This window comes from Capra hircus, chromosome 22 (genome assembly GCF_001704415.2).
Source record: "Capra hircus breed San Clemente chromosome 22, ASM170441v1, whole genome shotgun sequence".
Lineage (NCBI taxonomy): Eukaryota > Metazoa > Chordata > Mammalia > Artiodactyla > Bovidae > Capra > Capra hircus.
Genome location: NC_030829.1, coordinates 54168797 through 54184035, shown reverse-complemented (window position 1 = coordinate 54184035; position 15239 = coordinate 54168797). Strand labels below are relative to the sequence as shown.

General features: G+C 49.0%; 1 protein-coding gene across 1 annotated transcript in view; it reads left to right on the top strand.

The window, feature by feature from the left end:
* EXOSC7 (exosome component 7) overlaps nt 1-5069 on the top strand; it is a 28969-nt gene extending 23900 nt beyond the window's left edge. The window contains exons 6-8 of the mRNA XM_005696051.3: nt 1561-1684; nt 2694-2849; nt 4825-5069. Of these exons, the coding sequence (XP_005696108.1) occupies nt 1561-1684; nt 2694-2849; nt 4825-4929 (385 nt within the window). The 3' untranslated portion in view covers nt 4930-5069. The remainder of the gene's footprint in view (nt 1-1560; nt 1685-2693; nt 2850-4824) is intronic.

The window sequence follows — 15239 nt, the reverse complement described above, 5'->3', positions numbered from 1 at the left end:
GATGAATATTTTCAGTTGCGCACCTTTCTGAGTGTCTATCGGCTATGTGAATAGGCTCTTTTTTGAGGTTCCTGTTGAAGTCTTTCGCCCATTTCTGTTGAGTCGTCTGTCTTTTCTGTTCGGTAGGAATTCTTTGTGTAATGTGTCAGTTTATACACACACACTCACACAGAGAAATAATTTGTTTTCTCCATTCTGGATGATCTTTTAGTTTCCAGATAATGCCTTTTGACAAACAGAAGCTTATCGTCTGTGTTACATCGTGCACACGCAGAGGCGCTCCTTGTCTCACTGCGCACCCCTGGATTGTGCTTAGCTGGTGCGGCCTTCTCTGCAGAGTGAAGGTCTGTGGCCGTGCTGCAGCCAGCAGGTCCGTCAGCGCCGTTTTCCCAACGGCATCTTCTCACCTCACATCTCTTGCAGTATTCAGACTTCTTCCTTATGTACATATTTGTCTCAGTGACCTGTGATCAGTAATTTTTGATGTTACTATTGCAAGAAGGTTCACATGATGTTTAACATTTTTTTATGTGTTTTTCACAGCGAGCTCAAATCCAGTGCTCTGTGACAACCGAGGGGGTGGGATGGGGTGAGAGGTGGGAGGGAGGTTCAAGAGGGCGGGGACATACGCATACCTATGGCTGATTCATGTTGGTACACGGCAGAAACCAACACAGTATTGTAAAGCAGTTATCCTCCAGTTAAAAGTATCCTCCAGTTTGTTTTTTTTTAAGAGTCTTTTAAAATTAAGGTATGTGCACTGTTTTCTTTTTTCATTTTCTACGTATAATGCTTGCGCCAAGCTTGCAGACTGCACTGTAGTATAAACATGGCTGCATATGCATTGGGGAGTGGCCGAGTTTTCATGGGACTTGCTTTATTGTGATGTCTGCAACCAGACCTGCCGTGTCTCCAAGATGTGTGTGTGTGTGTTCAGTTATAATTGAAGGCTAGTTTTGTTTCCTTTACAACGAGTACTCTGTGTCCTATTTAATAATCTTTGTCTACTCGAAGGTCGTGAAGATGTTCTTAGTTAAAAGCTTTATTGTTTCACCTTTTACATCTGTGGTCCGTTTAGTATGGATTTTTGTGTTTGGTGAGAAGGTAGGGATCAGGGCTCTTTTTTGGATCTCTGTTGACCAAGTATTGTTTTAAATTTCATTTTTAAATTTTTTGTCGTTGGTTGAGGTATAATTCATGTAGCTTCAGGTGTATAATATAGTGATTTAGTATTTTTATATATTATACTCCATTTACAGTTACTCTAAAACATTGACTATATTCTCTGTGCTGTACAATGTATCCATGAAGCTTACTTATCTCATTCGCAGTATTTAGTTTGTGCCTCTCGATCTCCCCCGCCTCTAGCCCCTCTCCACTTGCCTCTGCCCAGCATCACTTTTTAAAAGACCTCCTTTCCTCACTGCACCCTTTTGGCAGGGCTGAGGGCAAACTCAGGCACAGCGTGACTTCATCTTCTGAGGCACGGGGATTCCAACTCAAGAAAAAGAAGTCACCATGCTTCCTTTCAGTAACTGGGAATTTTAATTCTGCTTCTAGGATACCAAGAGTTCGTGTTCTGGAAGACGAAGAAGGGTCGAAGGACATTGAACTGTCCGATGACCCCTACGACTGCATCCAGCTAAGCGTGGAGAATGTCCCCTGCATCGTCACCCTGTGCAAAGTATGAGCTTATTTCTCATGGTTTTTTCTTCCCTGTCAATCTCCTCCAACCGTGGCCCGTTAAGGTTACCTAGTAGGTTGAGAAGTTATGGTTTACAACCCATACAGAAGTACTTTTAACCTAAATCCACTAATTTTGTTATATTAGAGACTACTACCATAAACAGCTTTCTCTTTTTAACTGGAAGATGTGGCTCTGGTCTCAGGAGCACATGAGTGGGTTCATAGTATCAGTAGCCAGAGTTTGCAGAGCTCCTTCTGTCTACCAGGCATTTCACCAAAATACCTTGAATGCATATTTCCTTTACTTCTTTCAACTCTGGTGTCTGGGCTGCTTGAATAGTAAAAAGGTGGTTGAAAGGCAGACACTGTCCCCTCTGTGGGCCCTAATGAGCACATCTGTGAAACGAGGGCTGGAGCAGGGCCTGGGTGTCTAAATACATCAAGCGTGGAGCGCCGAGGCCTGTGGAGCGGAGCGGCTAGCTGACGCTCAGGTGTGACTGGCACTGCCCAAGACTGTGCAGAGAGGCCTGTTCTGACTGAGACTGTCATGATTCCACTCGGGATTCACTGGATACAGATCAGACTGACAGGCCAGGTTTAATTCCACCAGGATCGCTACATGAGCCTGGGCTTTGTGAAGTGTTGGGACGACCAGAGCCACCTGCCCTTGACTCATTTTTGAGCACGTCCATCAGCATGGGCCCTCTGCATTCATCTCTGTCATCAGCGAAACATCAGGGGACCTCTGCTGGAGACCCCTGGATAGCCCCTGACTTGGAAGGTCTCTGAATCTTGATTCTGACCACCATCCCCCCCACCATGTATTTCCATTCCATGCTTCTGTTACAGTTTACACAGCCTTTCAACAGCATAGCAAACAGTGCTCAGCTGTTCTCCGTATGAACAGAATCTAACACTAGGCCCGAATGGGTGTGTGGGCATCACCTCTGCGAGGCCCTCGGGGTGCGCGTTGCCCACGCGTGCGCACTGCTGCCCTCATCTTGCAGATTGGCTATCGGCACGTGGTGGACGCTACTCTTCAGGAGGAGGCCTGCTCCTTGGCCAGTTTACTGGTGTCCGTGACCAGCAAGGGAGTCGTGACGTGCGTGAGGAAGGTGGGAAAGGGCAGCCTGGACCCAGAGAGCATCTTTGAGATGCTGGAGGTGCGTTTGGTTCTGAAGTGGGCGCTGGTACCTGGCTGGGGCCGCTTGCTGCCTCCTGCCCCCTTGGTCACACGGGACATTCTCCCCATTTTCCCCTCTTCACCGCAGTTTTGGGGATTGGAGGGCAGCTGGTATAAGGCAGATGTCGCTGAGCTAGCTGAGATGGTATTGGGCGGGGGCTTGGGACCAGGAGCTAGCGACTGGCCCATAAGAATTCCTTATCCTCTCCTTCTCTGACCCCAGTGCCATGTTTCTGAATAAGAATGTTGGACTGATAATGTTAAGAGTCACTTGTAACTGCCAAATCCCAGGCTTCGGTGATTGGATGAGAGAACTGAAATCCTGGCTGACTGCTTCCTGCCTGTTAAGGAGAGTGGGCAAAGGTGGAGCTGCGGGTACAGGATGGTGGTCTCCCCATTCCGTGTGGGCCTGGAAGCGTGTAAATGGAGATGAAGAGGGATGGGGGAAAGCCCCCCACGGCCTCTGGGTGGGTTGCTCCCCTCGGTGTCCCCAGGCCTGGCAGCAGCACTCGGGCGCTTTCCAGCTGCTCCTGAACTGACTGGTTGGCACTCCCATCCCCTCCACTCCTGATAAAGCTTAGACACTCAGCTGGTTGTGTGTCTGCCGCCCCGGCCACTGTAACCTCTCCTGCGAATCCAGGTCCAGATCTCGCAAGCCCTGGTGGCCTATTTGTCTCATTTCCTGTTCTCTCCCTGTCTTCATTCCTATGAATAATCAGTTTCCCTAGTCAGTGTCCCCTACTTGGACATTTTTTCCTTTTCTTAATGTTGCGATAGAAATCTTTCCAAAGTCACTTTGGACCTTAATCCTGATTTCACATTTCATAGACTCAATCCCTTCCTGGTCTTTAGACTAAGCTCTTCTCTTCATATGAGTTTTCGTGATATGGGGGTCTCATCCCTTGTTATAGTCCGGGGTCAGGAGAAAAGCCACACAGCCCTGGGGAGAGTCCACCGATGACTAGGAGGACTGGGGTGGCGCCAGGGCCTGGGTGTCTTTCTCCCTGACATTGTCGGGAATGGAACCAGTAGCACAAGTGAACTAAAGCTGGTGTGAGACCATGGAAGGCTTGGAGAGGAAACTTGTAGTCGGTTCATAATGTTCTTGAAATGATTCATGTGACCCAAAAACAGTTGCATGAAGAAGGATTTTTATATAGTTAGGGTTTTTTTGTCAAAGCCCCCTTCTGTCTGCTGTGCAGGGGGCTAATTAGGAAATCTATGGCGTTGTCTGACCTCGTGACATGCCTTGATCCCAGCAACGTATGCTTTTAGCATCTCTGCATGGCAGTAACATCAAAGACTCTATTCAGGTATTGACTTTAGTCCTATCTGAGCAGGTCTCCTTTGGTGGCAGGCAGATTAGACACTGCTTGTTAAAAAGGGTTCCCAGCACCATCTGTTCCTTCATCAGACAGATTCTGGATTCCCCGTGGTCTCCCCATGCCTTCTCTCTGCAGCGCAGTGGCTGTAGCCAGGTTCTGACGGGGCTGACTGTTCTGCTGCTTCCAGTGGCAGCAGCTAAGGACCGAGGCCGCTTTTGTTCCTTTCTGCTTGCTGCTTGGGGGCTGCCTTCTTCTTTTTCCCCTTTCTCAGAATAGAGGCTTTCCCAGAAGGTTAACTACTGTGGTGTTGGGGTTTGGAGGTTTGGTGTTTTTTTTGGCAGCACCTGGTCTTAGTTGCAGCATGCAGGATCTTTAGTGGTGGCATGTGGGATCTATAGTTCCCTGTCCAGGGATCGAACTCGAGCCCCCTGCATTGGGAGTGCAGAGTCTCAGCCTCTGGACCACCAGGAACTCCCTGGGGTTTTTATGTTGAATTAAAGTCCTGTAAGGCCGATGGAATGTGTGTGGCTTTGGAATGGCTGGTTGGCAGGGACGCTTCTCTCAGTCAGAGTACGTGTGCCTCACGGGCGGGCGTCTGCCCTCTTCTGTCTGCCCTTCTCTGTCCTGCAGACTGGCAAGCGCGTGGGCAAGGTGCTGCATGCCTCCCTGCAGAGTATTCTACACAAGGAGGAGAGCCTGGGGCCCAAGAGACAGAAAGTCGGATTCCTGGGCTGATGTGCACAGCAGCCTCCAACTGCCGAATGTTCATCTTCTCCTTTTCCCTGGAAGCTGAAGTTTGTAACATTGTTTTCTTAACTGCTGTGAATTTAAGGCAACATTTGTACATGTGAAATTAAAGTCTATTTTCTGGTCTCGTGTGTAGTATGGCTTGACTTCTTCAGCTGTACGCCAGGATGCCATTTGTGGCTCCGCCACAACTGACCCTTATCTAGGAAATGACAACTAAGTCCAGAGACCTGCTCCAGTGGAGGACTCTGGTCCCAGGCCTCTCCAGGGAGACTTGTCTCCTGCTGCAGGAAATCAGAACAACAAACACACACACTAAAATAAGACCTACCAGAAAAATAGTTCAAAGGAAATGCTTATGATATTAGTATCAGTTCAGTCGCTGAGTCATATCTGACTCTTTGCAACCCCACGAACTGCAGCACACCAGGCCTCCCTGTCCATCACCAACTCCCAGAGTTCACCCAAACCCACATCCATTGAGTCATTGATGCCATCCAACCATCTCATCCTCTGTCGTCCCCTTCTCCTCCTGCCCTCAATTTTTCCCAGCATCAGGGTCTTTTCAAATGAGTCAGCTCTTCGCATCAGGTGGCCAAAGTACTGGAGTTTCAGCTTCAACATCAGTCCTTCCAATGAACACCCAGGACTGATCTCCTTTAGGATGGACTGGTTGGATCTCCTTGAAGTCCAAGGGACTCTCAAGAGTCTTCTCCAACACCACAGTTCAAAAGCATCAATTCTTCAGTGCTCAGCTTTCTTTACAGTCCAACTCACATCCATACATGACCACGGGGAAAACCATAGCCTTGACTAGACAGACCTTTGTTGGCAAAGTAATGTCTCTGTTTTTTAATATGCTGTCTAGGTTGGTCGTAACTTTCCTTCCGAGGAGTGTCTTTTAATTTCATGGCTGCAATCACCATCTTATGATATATATATTGTCAATTTTCTCCCCCTTCGAGCTTTCAAGATGATACTCACACACAATATAAATGCAACTCGTGCATTTGGGGGCTTCCTGGTTGAGATGGAGAAGGCATTCTGCCCTGGGTACCGACCCAGGGTTTCTGCCTGGCTGGTGAGCCTTCCCGAGTTTTGGGGAAGCCCAGTTCTTGCTACTGGCCCTCTAAGAGATCCCAGCCGAGCTCCCCTAGGGTCTGGTTCTGAGCCAGCCAGCCTTATCACTCTTGTTTGGAAATTGCTTCATGTTTTATAACCACTCCCTGGTGTTTTGTAAGATTTCCAGGTTTTATCAATATTAAGAAGGCTGCTTTAGAGATGTTGCCATTTGATTACTCAGCCCGCCTTCATACTCTGGGGACAGAAGGGGAGGCCATTCTTCTGGCTTTCAGAACGCGCTTTCTGTGAGCCCGTGTTCTACTCACGGGACAGCGTGCTGGAATTGAGTCTATTCATGGGTTGAAGCAGTCTTGGTATTCCTTTTCCGGGGGAACTGAAACTCCCCAGTCGATCTTCAAGAGAGCCCTGGGGAAGGAGCTGATTCATGAAGGAGTGTTTCAGCGTGGCATTTTACTCTCTTCATTTCATTAAACAAACAGGGTAAGGAGTTAGGAATTTTTATTGCCGGATGGAAAGAACATAATGTGAGCTGAAGCCCTTGCAGGTTGACTGCAGAGGTCCTGGCGTGGGCGCCTCCCGGCCTGGCCAGGGGTGCCCAGTGGAGAGCAGCGGCTGCCTAGACTTGGAGCTGCTGCCCTGTGGAGAGAACAGCCGGGGCTTTCTTCTTTTGCTTTATTTCCAGGGAGAGTCCTCATGGGTGCCGCCACAGTGCTGCCAGCGAGGTGGCAATCGGCCTGTTCCTCTTCCCCTGGCGCTGGTTGTCTGCCTGTGATGGAGCGTTCACAGTGGGGCTGCGCAGCTGCAACCAGAACGTGAACACAGTTGAGAAGCCTTCGGTTTCGGTGATTAGAGGCATCAGAGTTGCGACAGACAGGTGACGCTGTCCCAGTCCAACTGTGCCACAGCTACCCGCCTGGGCCTGCTGGCGGAGCCTGTCCAGTGCAGATGAAGAGGAGAGGTAGATGTCAGCATGTCTCTACCGCCCCATCCATACCTTTCCTTGAGGGCCACCCTGCCTGGAAGAAGCGTCCATCACAAATGAAACAAAACACCAAGTAAGCAGGGTCTCTCCAGAGAGGCTTTCCTGGAATTGTCTGGTTACTACAGCTCTCAGAATAAGGAAAGAGAACTGAAGGCAGAGACTGGCAAAGACTTGGGAAAATATTGTCCCAGAGAACTCCACTACTTCATTGAGCAGAACCAGAGCTGTCTTTAGTGGGCATTAAATCAGTGTTGGGGAGAAGACCTAAAATGAGCCAGAAGGCAATCAGGAGCTTGTGGGCGGGGGGCTCAGTGAGGGTGGGCATGGAAGGAATGGAGTATTACAGAATATTCTAATTGCTTTTATTCTTTGATTCCTTGGTCTTTGAAATCGTGTAAATTCAAGCCTACAAAGCACACAAATTTCGAAAATTGACAGCAGTTTGCGTTTGCTCAGTAAAGGCAGTGGTCTCCCGTATAACTGCTGGTTCAGTTCAGTTCAGTCGCTCAGTCACGTCCCACTCTCTGTGACCCCATGAATTGCAGCACACCAGGCCTCCCTGTCCATCACCAACTCCCAGAGTTCACTCACACTCACATCGATTGAGTTGGTGATGCCATCCAGCCATCTCATCCTCTGTCGTCCCCTTCTCCTCCTGCCCCCAATCCCTCCCAGCATCCGGGTCTTTTCCAGTGAGTCAACTCTTTGCATGAGGTGGCCAAAGTACTGGAGTTTCAGCTTTAGCATCATTCCTTCCAAAGAACACCCAGGACTGATCTTTAGAATGGACTGGTTGGATCTCCTTGCAGTCCAAGGGACACTCAAGAGTCTTCTCCAACACCACAGTTCAAAAGCATCAATTCTTCGGTGCTCAGCTTTCTTTATAGTCCAACTCTCACATCCATACATGACTACTGGAAAAACCATAGCCTTGACTAGATGGACCTTTGTTGGCAAAGTAACGTCTCTGCTTTTCAATATGCTATCTAGGTTGGTCGTAACTTTCCTTCCAAGTAAGAGTCTTTTAATTTCATGGCTGCAGTGATTTTGGAGCCCCAAAAAATAAAGTCTGCCACTGTTTCCACTGTTTCCCCATCTATTTGCCATGAAGTGATGGGACCAGATGCCATGATCTTAGTTTCCTGAACTTTGAGCTCTAAGCCAGCTTTTTCACTCTCCTCCTTCACTTTCATCAAGAGGCTTTTTAGTTCCTCTGCACTTTCTTCCATAAGGGTGGTGTCATCTGCATACTGAGGTTGTTGATATTTCTCCCAGCAATCTTATAGCTGCCAGTTGAGCGTAAATCTATGTTATTCAATATTTTTTGAAGATAGTCTGGCGGTGTGTATTAAAAGTCTTAAAACTTTCATGGCCGTTGACCTAATAATTGAGTTCTGGAAATGTCACCAAAGAGTAAAAACAGAAGTTCATTCCAGTGGTTGTGCGAGAAAGGCCGAGCGGCCCAGGAAGATAAACGGAGACCCTTGGCAGGGTCCTCTGTCAGAGACGGGGCTTTGGTCAGGAGAAGGGGACTCTGACCTGGGAGAAAGACAGCATCTTGGCCCCTCATACTCCTCTGGACGCTTTGGGCAGGCAGAAGAAACTCCCGCCTGTAGAGAAGCATTCCTCAGAGAAACACTATACCAGTTTCCACACAGGCACCATACCTGAGGCAGATTTCTCATAAAGTGATAACACCTTCCCTCCTTGGCTCCAGGCCCATAACTAGGGACTGATGACAGCCCAGCCTGAGCAGGGAAACACAGGCCCTGCCCTGGGAAGAAAGACACGACTCATCAGAATAGTCGCAAGACCTGGCTTGGCAGGTACCAAGGAAACAGCTGGGAGTGGCTCTGAGGGCGCTGGACCAGGGTCAGGGCTGGGCGGGGGCCTAATGTCCTGGCATGGAGATCTGAAGGTTTCCTAATTCACTGCTGGGACAGCCCCTGAAGTTGGGCCTTGCCGGCACCTGGAGTAAATGAGGAGGAGAAGCCAGAACTGAACGGGCTGGAAGAGCAGCAAGGCTTCTCAGAGCTGGAAGAGAGGTGAGGACCGAGGCAACCACTGCTCCCCAAACTGGGGAGGCCCGCAGGCAAGTCCAGAGAAATCAATAAAGCGTGAAGCTCACTAAACAGGAGACACATATAGAATAAAAGTAAATGGAGGAAGAAAGATAAACCATGGTAGCATTCATCTAAAGAAAGCTACAGTAGCTATCTTAATTTCAGACAGAGGAGACTTCAGAGCAAGGAAAGTTATCAGGGATAAAGGGCATTACATAATGATAAAGACAAAAAATAAAAAGACATAAAAATCCAAGAAGACATAAAAATCTGTAACGTGTATATGCCTAACAACAGAGCATTAAAATACATGAGGTAAAAAACTCTGACACAACAGCAAGAAGGAATATGCGAGCCCACTATCATAACCAGAGAATTCAACATCGCTCTGACAGAGATGAACAGATGGAGCAGGCAGGAAATTGGTAAGGACGTGTTTGGACTTGCCAACAGCATCAATCTGGATATAACGGACATCTACAGACTGCTTCTGGGGCTTCCCAGGTGGCGCTGGTGGTAAAGAACCCACCTGCCAATGCAGAAGGCATAAGAGATGGGTGTTCGATCCCTGAGTGGGGGAGATTCCGCTGGAGGAAGGCACGGCAACCCACTTCAGTATTCTTGCCTGAAGGAATCCCCTGGACAGAAGGGCCCAGTGGGTTGCAAAGACAGTCCATTGCATCGCAAAGAGTCGCACCCGACTGAAGGGACTTGGCACCCATAGACTGCTTTATCCATCAACAGCTGGACACACATTCTTCTCAAGCTCACTTGGAAACATTCATGCAGACAGACCACGTTCTGAACCGTAAAATGCACCTTAACAAATCTCATACAACGGAAATCACAGTGATCTGCTCCCAGACCATGATAGAATTCTACTGTAAATCAATCACAGAAAGTAGCTGGAAACCACACACACACTTGGGGATTCAACAGCACAGTTTTAAGTAATACTTGGGTCAAAGAAAAAAGACTCAGATGAAATCTTTATTTTGAACTAAATGAAAAGGAAAACACTATTTATCAAAATTTGTGGGATGCAGCAAAAGCAGTGCTTAGAAGGAAATTTAAATCATTGAATATTAGGGCAGATGAAAGATCTAAAATCAGTCACCTAAGCTCCCACCTTTAGGAAATCAGAAAAAGAGCAAATTAAATCCAAAGTCAGCAGAGGGAGAGAAATTATAAAAAATTCAACGTAGCAATATAGATGTCAACAAAATTGAAAACAGGAAATCGATAGAGAAAATCAATGGAAAAACAAGCTTGTTCTCTGAAAAATTCCAGAGGAGGCAGAGCTTTGGATGGGAGCAGTCTGCCACCAGCCCTTTCCTTTCCTGGGGACACACAGATTCTGGACATGAGCTAAGGATCAGACCTGGTGCACAGAGAGGGGTTCTATGAGGGAAAAAAGAAACCAGCAAAACTTAGATTGTGCATGTCTCGTGTGATAACGTGAAATGTTCAGGATCCCTAAATGCACAACCGGCTTTGTATTTGCTGAATTTTAAGGCCATTTGCAGAGGGGTGGGGGAAAGGTGTCAAAAAGGCAGATGGCCATCTATAGCATCCTACACAGTTAATCAGATTTTCTATTCCTGCGTGAGCTTTAACAGCTGAAGACATCAGGTAAGTGCAGAACTGGGCTGCACAGGCAAGACTGACTCCTCCCAAATGTACAGGTCAGGTAAATTTAGTGTCTCAGCCCTGGGTTGGGAGGAGGAAGGCGGTGGACAGAGGCCGTGGAGCCCTGAGGGCCGTGCACCGTCTCACCCCCGTCCTCCAGCCTCCCACACCTTTCCAGGTGGCCCGGCCGCCTCACACCCAGGGTTCCACTGTGCAGAGGAGCACTGGATGACATCCCTTATATGCGAAGTCTACGGAGAAATGACAGATGGACTTACGGAAGAAACAGACGCAGAGGCTTAGAGAGCAAACTCATGGTTGGTTGGGGGAAGGGCAAGAGATAGGGAGTCTGGGATGGATACACTGCTGTATTCAAAATGGATAACCAACAAGGACCTGCTGTATAACATGAAATTCTGCTCAATGTTATGTGGCAGCCTGGATGAGAGGAGAGTTTGGGGGAGAATGGATACATTATATATATGGATAATGGATACATGAGTCCCTCGGCTGTTCACCGAAAACCATCATAACACTGTTAATCAACTATACTCTAAAATAAAGTAAAAAGTTGTTTTTTTTAAATCCTGTTGTGTAGGCAGGGTAGAGATTATTATCCTGTTTTATGAAAGAGATATCTGGGTCTGGAATAACTTGCCCCAGAAGACCCAAGTGCTGGATGTCTGAGCTCTGCTTAGAATCCAAGGCTCCCAGTTCTCTTTCCACTAGGGTACTGCTGACCTTTAGGTTCAAAACAACCAGAAACGTGGCCCCATGGAGCCGAGAACCTGGCCAGATGGTGTACTGCCTTCCGCGCTGTGGGTGCCCGAGGGCCTGGCACACAGGGGCACAGTCAGTACTCGCTGAATGAATGACAGAACCAGGCCAACAAAAGGTTCGAAAAGGAAAGAGTGACTTTCCTAATGAGGGTCACTGAGACCGTGGCAACAGGATGCTGGTCTTTGGCCCTTGCAGGATTCTTGGAGATGTGCAGCCTGGATGTTCTTACCTTTGAACAGAGTGTGGAAAGTTCTCTGCTCCATAGGCGAGCCACATTTCTGTTGACCCAGGGCCAGCAGAGCTAAGAGGAAACATCTGTGCATGAAGAGGGTGGGGGGTGGGGGATGTTTTCATCCGTGCACGACGTGGGTGGGGTGGCCAGCGCTTGTTTTATATAACTCAGATCTCCAGCAGCTTGGGAGGGAGAAAACAAAACTGAAATGTGCCTTTCGGAGCCCTCTTCAGATTTTTCTGCCTCTGGCTTTGTTGCCAAAATGATTCTTTGTGCAGGGAAATTGATGGGAGAAGACTGGGCCCTGAGGGCGGGGTGTGAGTGCACAGACCTTTCCTTTGACTTGTGAACGGTAACCCCGCATGAGCTCCTGGCTGAAGCGCCCCCTGCTTGGTGCCCTTCCGGCTGGTGGAGGCCTGGGGGACGGTCCACGAGAAGGTCTTTTAAGCTGGGAGGGTGAAATCCTAGGCCCCACCAGGGCCGGTGGTAAGTCCACTGCAGGTGGCCGAAATGGTCCTCACGTGGCCGGGGCAAACTAGGCCTGGACAAGAGGACCCAGGGGGTTAACAGCCCTAAGCTCAACGTAGGCAGCGAATGAGGCATGCTGTGTCTACAGAGTGCCTTTCTGAATAGCGTGTCCATTCTGAACACAGGACACAGGCCCCTGTCCACAGCAGAGTCCTTGAGAACACGCACAAACACAAACACAGTGAGGACTGTGGCAAGCAGAATTCTATCCAAAGATGCTTTCAAGAAGATAAAAAGTCCAGGAACCATACCTTAGAAGGAAAGTTGGGAGGAAGAGAAGGACCAAGGAGAAGAGACAATCAAGGAGGGACCGGAAGGCCCGGTGCCAACATCTCAGTTGTCAGTTTAGTCACTCAGTCGAGTCTGAGTCTTTGCCACACCGTGGGCTGCAGCACGCCAGGCTTCCCTGTCCATCAGCATCTCCCAGAGTTCACTCAAACTCATGTACACTGAGTCAGGGGTGCCATCCAGCCATCTCATCCTCTGTCATCCCCTTCTCCTCCTGCCTTCAGTCTTTCCCAGCATCAGAGTCTTTTCCAATGAGTTAGTTCTTCACATCAGGTGGCCAAACTACTAGAGTTTCAGCTTCAGCATCAGTCCTTCCAGTGAATATTCAGGACTGATTTCCTTTAGGATGGACTAGTTGGATCTCCTTGCAGTCCAAGGGACTCTCAAGAGTCTTCTCCAACACCACAGTTCAAAAGCATTGATTCTTCAGTGCTCAGCTTTATTTATGGTCCAACTCTCACATCCATACATGACTACTGTAAAAACCACAGCTTTGACTATATAGACCTTTGTCAGCAAAGTAATGTCTCAGCTTTTTAATATGCTGTCTAGATTGGTCATAGCTTTTCTTCCAGGGAGCAGGTGTCTTTTAATTTCATGCCTGCAGTCACCATCTGCAATGATTTTGGAGCCCAAGAAAATAAAGTCTGTCACTGTTTCCATTGTTTCCCCATCTATTTGCCATGAAGTGATGGGACCGGATGCCATAATCTTAGTTTTCTGAATGTTGAGCTTTAAGCCAACTTTTTCTCTCTCCTCTTTCACTTTCATCAAGAGGCTCTTTAGTTCTTCTTCGCTTTCTGCCATAAGGGTGGTGTCATCTGTGTATCTGAGGTTATTGCTGTTTTTCCCGGCAGTCTTGATTGCAGCCTGTGCTTCATCCAGCCCGGCATTCCACATGATGTACTCTGCATCTAAGTTAAATAAGCAGGGTGACTGCTTCCAAATCGGGAAAGGAGCATGTCAAGGCTGTATATTGCTGACATTTGCTGACCCCTTAAACGACTGTTCTGGTGCACCAGGGCACTGCCTCAGCACAGGGGGACTTTATAAAAAGCCAAGCATCTATAACCAGCTATTTTGTAGAGTAATGAGCTGCTCGTTCCAGGAAGGCACATGGAAATCAATGGAAAAGGACATCACATATCGAGAGGCGGTTAAAGCAGGCAGCCTCTTCCACTCAGCTTCCTAGCTCAGAGATTGAGAGATGGTGGGCTACGTGCCTCTGGAGAGGCCACCGCAGCCCCGCTGGCACAGTGGGTGCCTTGCACTCCCAGGGCCACACAGTGACAGGGGCACGTGGTGCAGTGACCAAGGGACTGGCCGGGTGAGAACAGTCCCAGGCAGGCCGGATGCAGCCCGGCTCCCATGCGGCTCCTGCAGGATAAGCCCCAGAGCAGAGAGTTCCAGGCTTCTGAGTGGCTCCTCTAGGGCCTCCTCTCCAGCCTACCCAGGGCACGGCCTCCACAATCGGGCCTGCCCTGGCCTTGTACCCAGAAACAGACTCCTCCCATTTCCCTGCTGCCCAAGAGCCGAGGAGAGACAATCAGGAACGCAATGGAGTTTTAAAAAGAAAAAGAGAACCATAATTTCTCTTGCCATGTGCTACCCACCCAAAGTTCCAGGAAGCAAGACTCCCTCGTGGTTTGCTTAATCTTTGGCCCTTAATGTCCCACTGAGGGCCTGGCTGAGAATATAAAGCTCTCTTGTACTCTGAGAACGTGAGGGCTGGCCCAGACAGGAAGGGCCAACCGCACGGAGCTCCTGCTGCCTGCCCCAGGCTCCGGCGCTGGGGGACCACAGGGCGGGGCCTGGCCCAGCAGGCTGCAGCCACGTCCCTGCCCAGATCAGACAGAGCAAGGCGGGGGTCCCTGCAAGAAAAGCCCGAGTTACACAGAGCTGCATTTTCTTGTAGAATCATCTAAAGTTCACAGAAAATCTGCAACTACAGCACAGAGAATGTTTTTCCCCTGAGCCATTTCCAAGGGAGTCATTGACCTGATGCCCTATCACCGCCTCCCGCTTTAGTGCTTGGTCCCTGTGGCCGAGGCCCCTCTCTTCCGTCATCATGACCTACCATCCCTGCCACGTGCTCCTCACCCCGTCCCAGGGGCATCCAGAGAGCAGAAGGATCTGGTCCAGAGCACAGCACATTTGCTGTTCTGTGTCTGAGACCTCCTTCGTGTCCTCAGACGTGTCCTGGACAATTCTGAAGACTGCTGGGCAGTTGCTGTGGAGAGGGCCCCTCGGTTGGGCTTGTGCACTGTGCCCTCAGCAGGAGTCTTCCCCCAGCCCATCAGGTGCTTGGGGGCTGCAGCTCTCTGTTGGGTCCGTTACTGACGATGCTAACCTCGGTCACTTCATTAAAGTGACATCTGCCAGGCTTCTCCGTTGCAAGGGGACTCTTTCCTCTTTGGAGTTAGTAAGGATTTTGTGGGCAAATAATCTGAGACAATGAAAAGTTCCCATTGCTTGCGACTTCCAGAGTATTCACTTATTTATTTGTATCTGTCTGCGCTCGTGGTTTCCCATTTGACTGTTATCGTCACTGTTTTGATGCTCAAACTGTCCCCGATTTGGGCCCTAAGAAGCTCCTTCAAGCTGGTTCCGTGTCCTGCCACGTTCTCACCCTTCTTTAAACATTTTCTTATGTTCTGGCAAAATAACTTGTGCTGGGCTTAGTTTCTCCTTTTCCTGCCGCGGCCCTGGAATG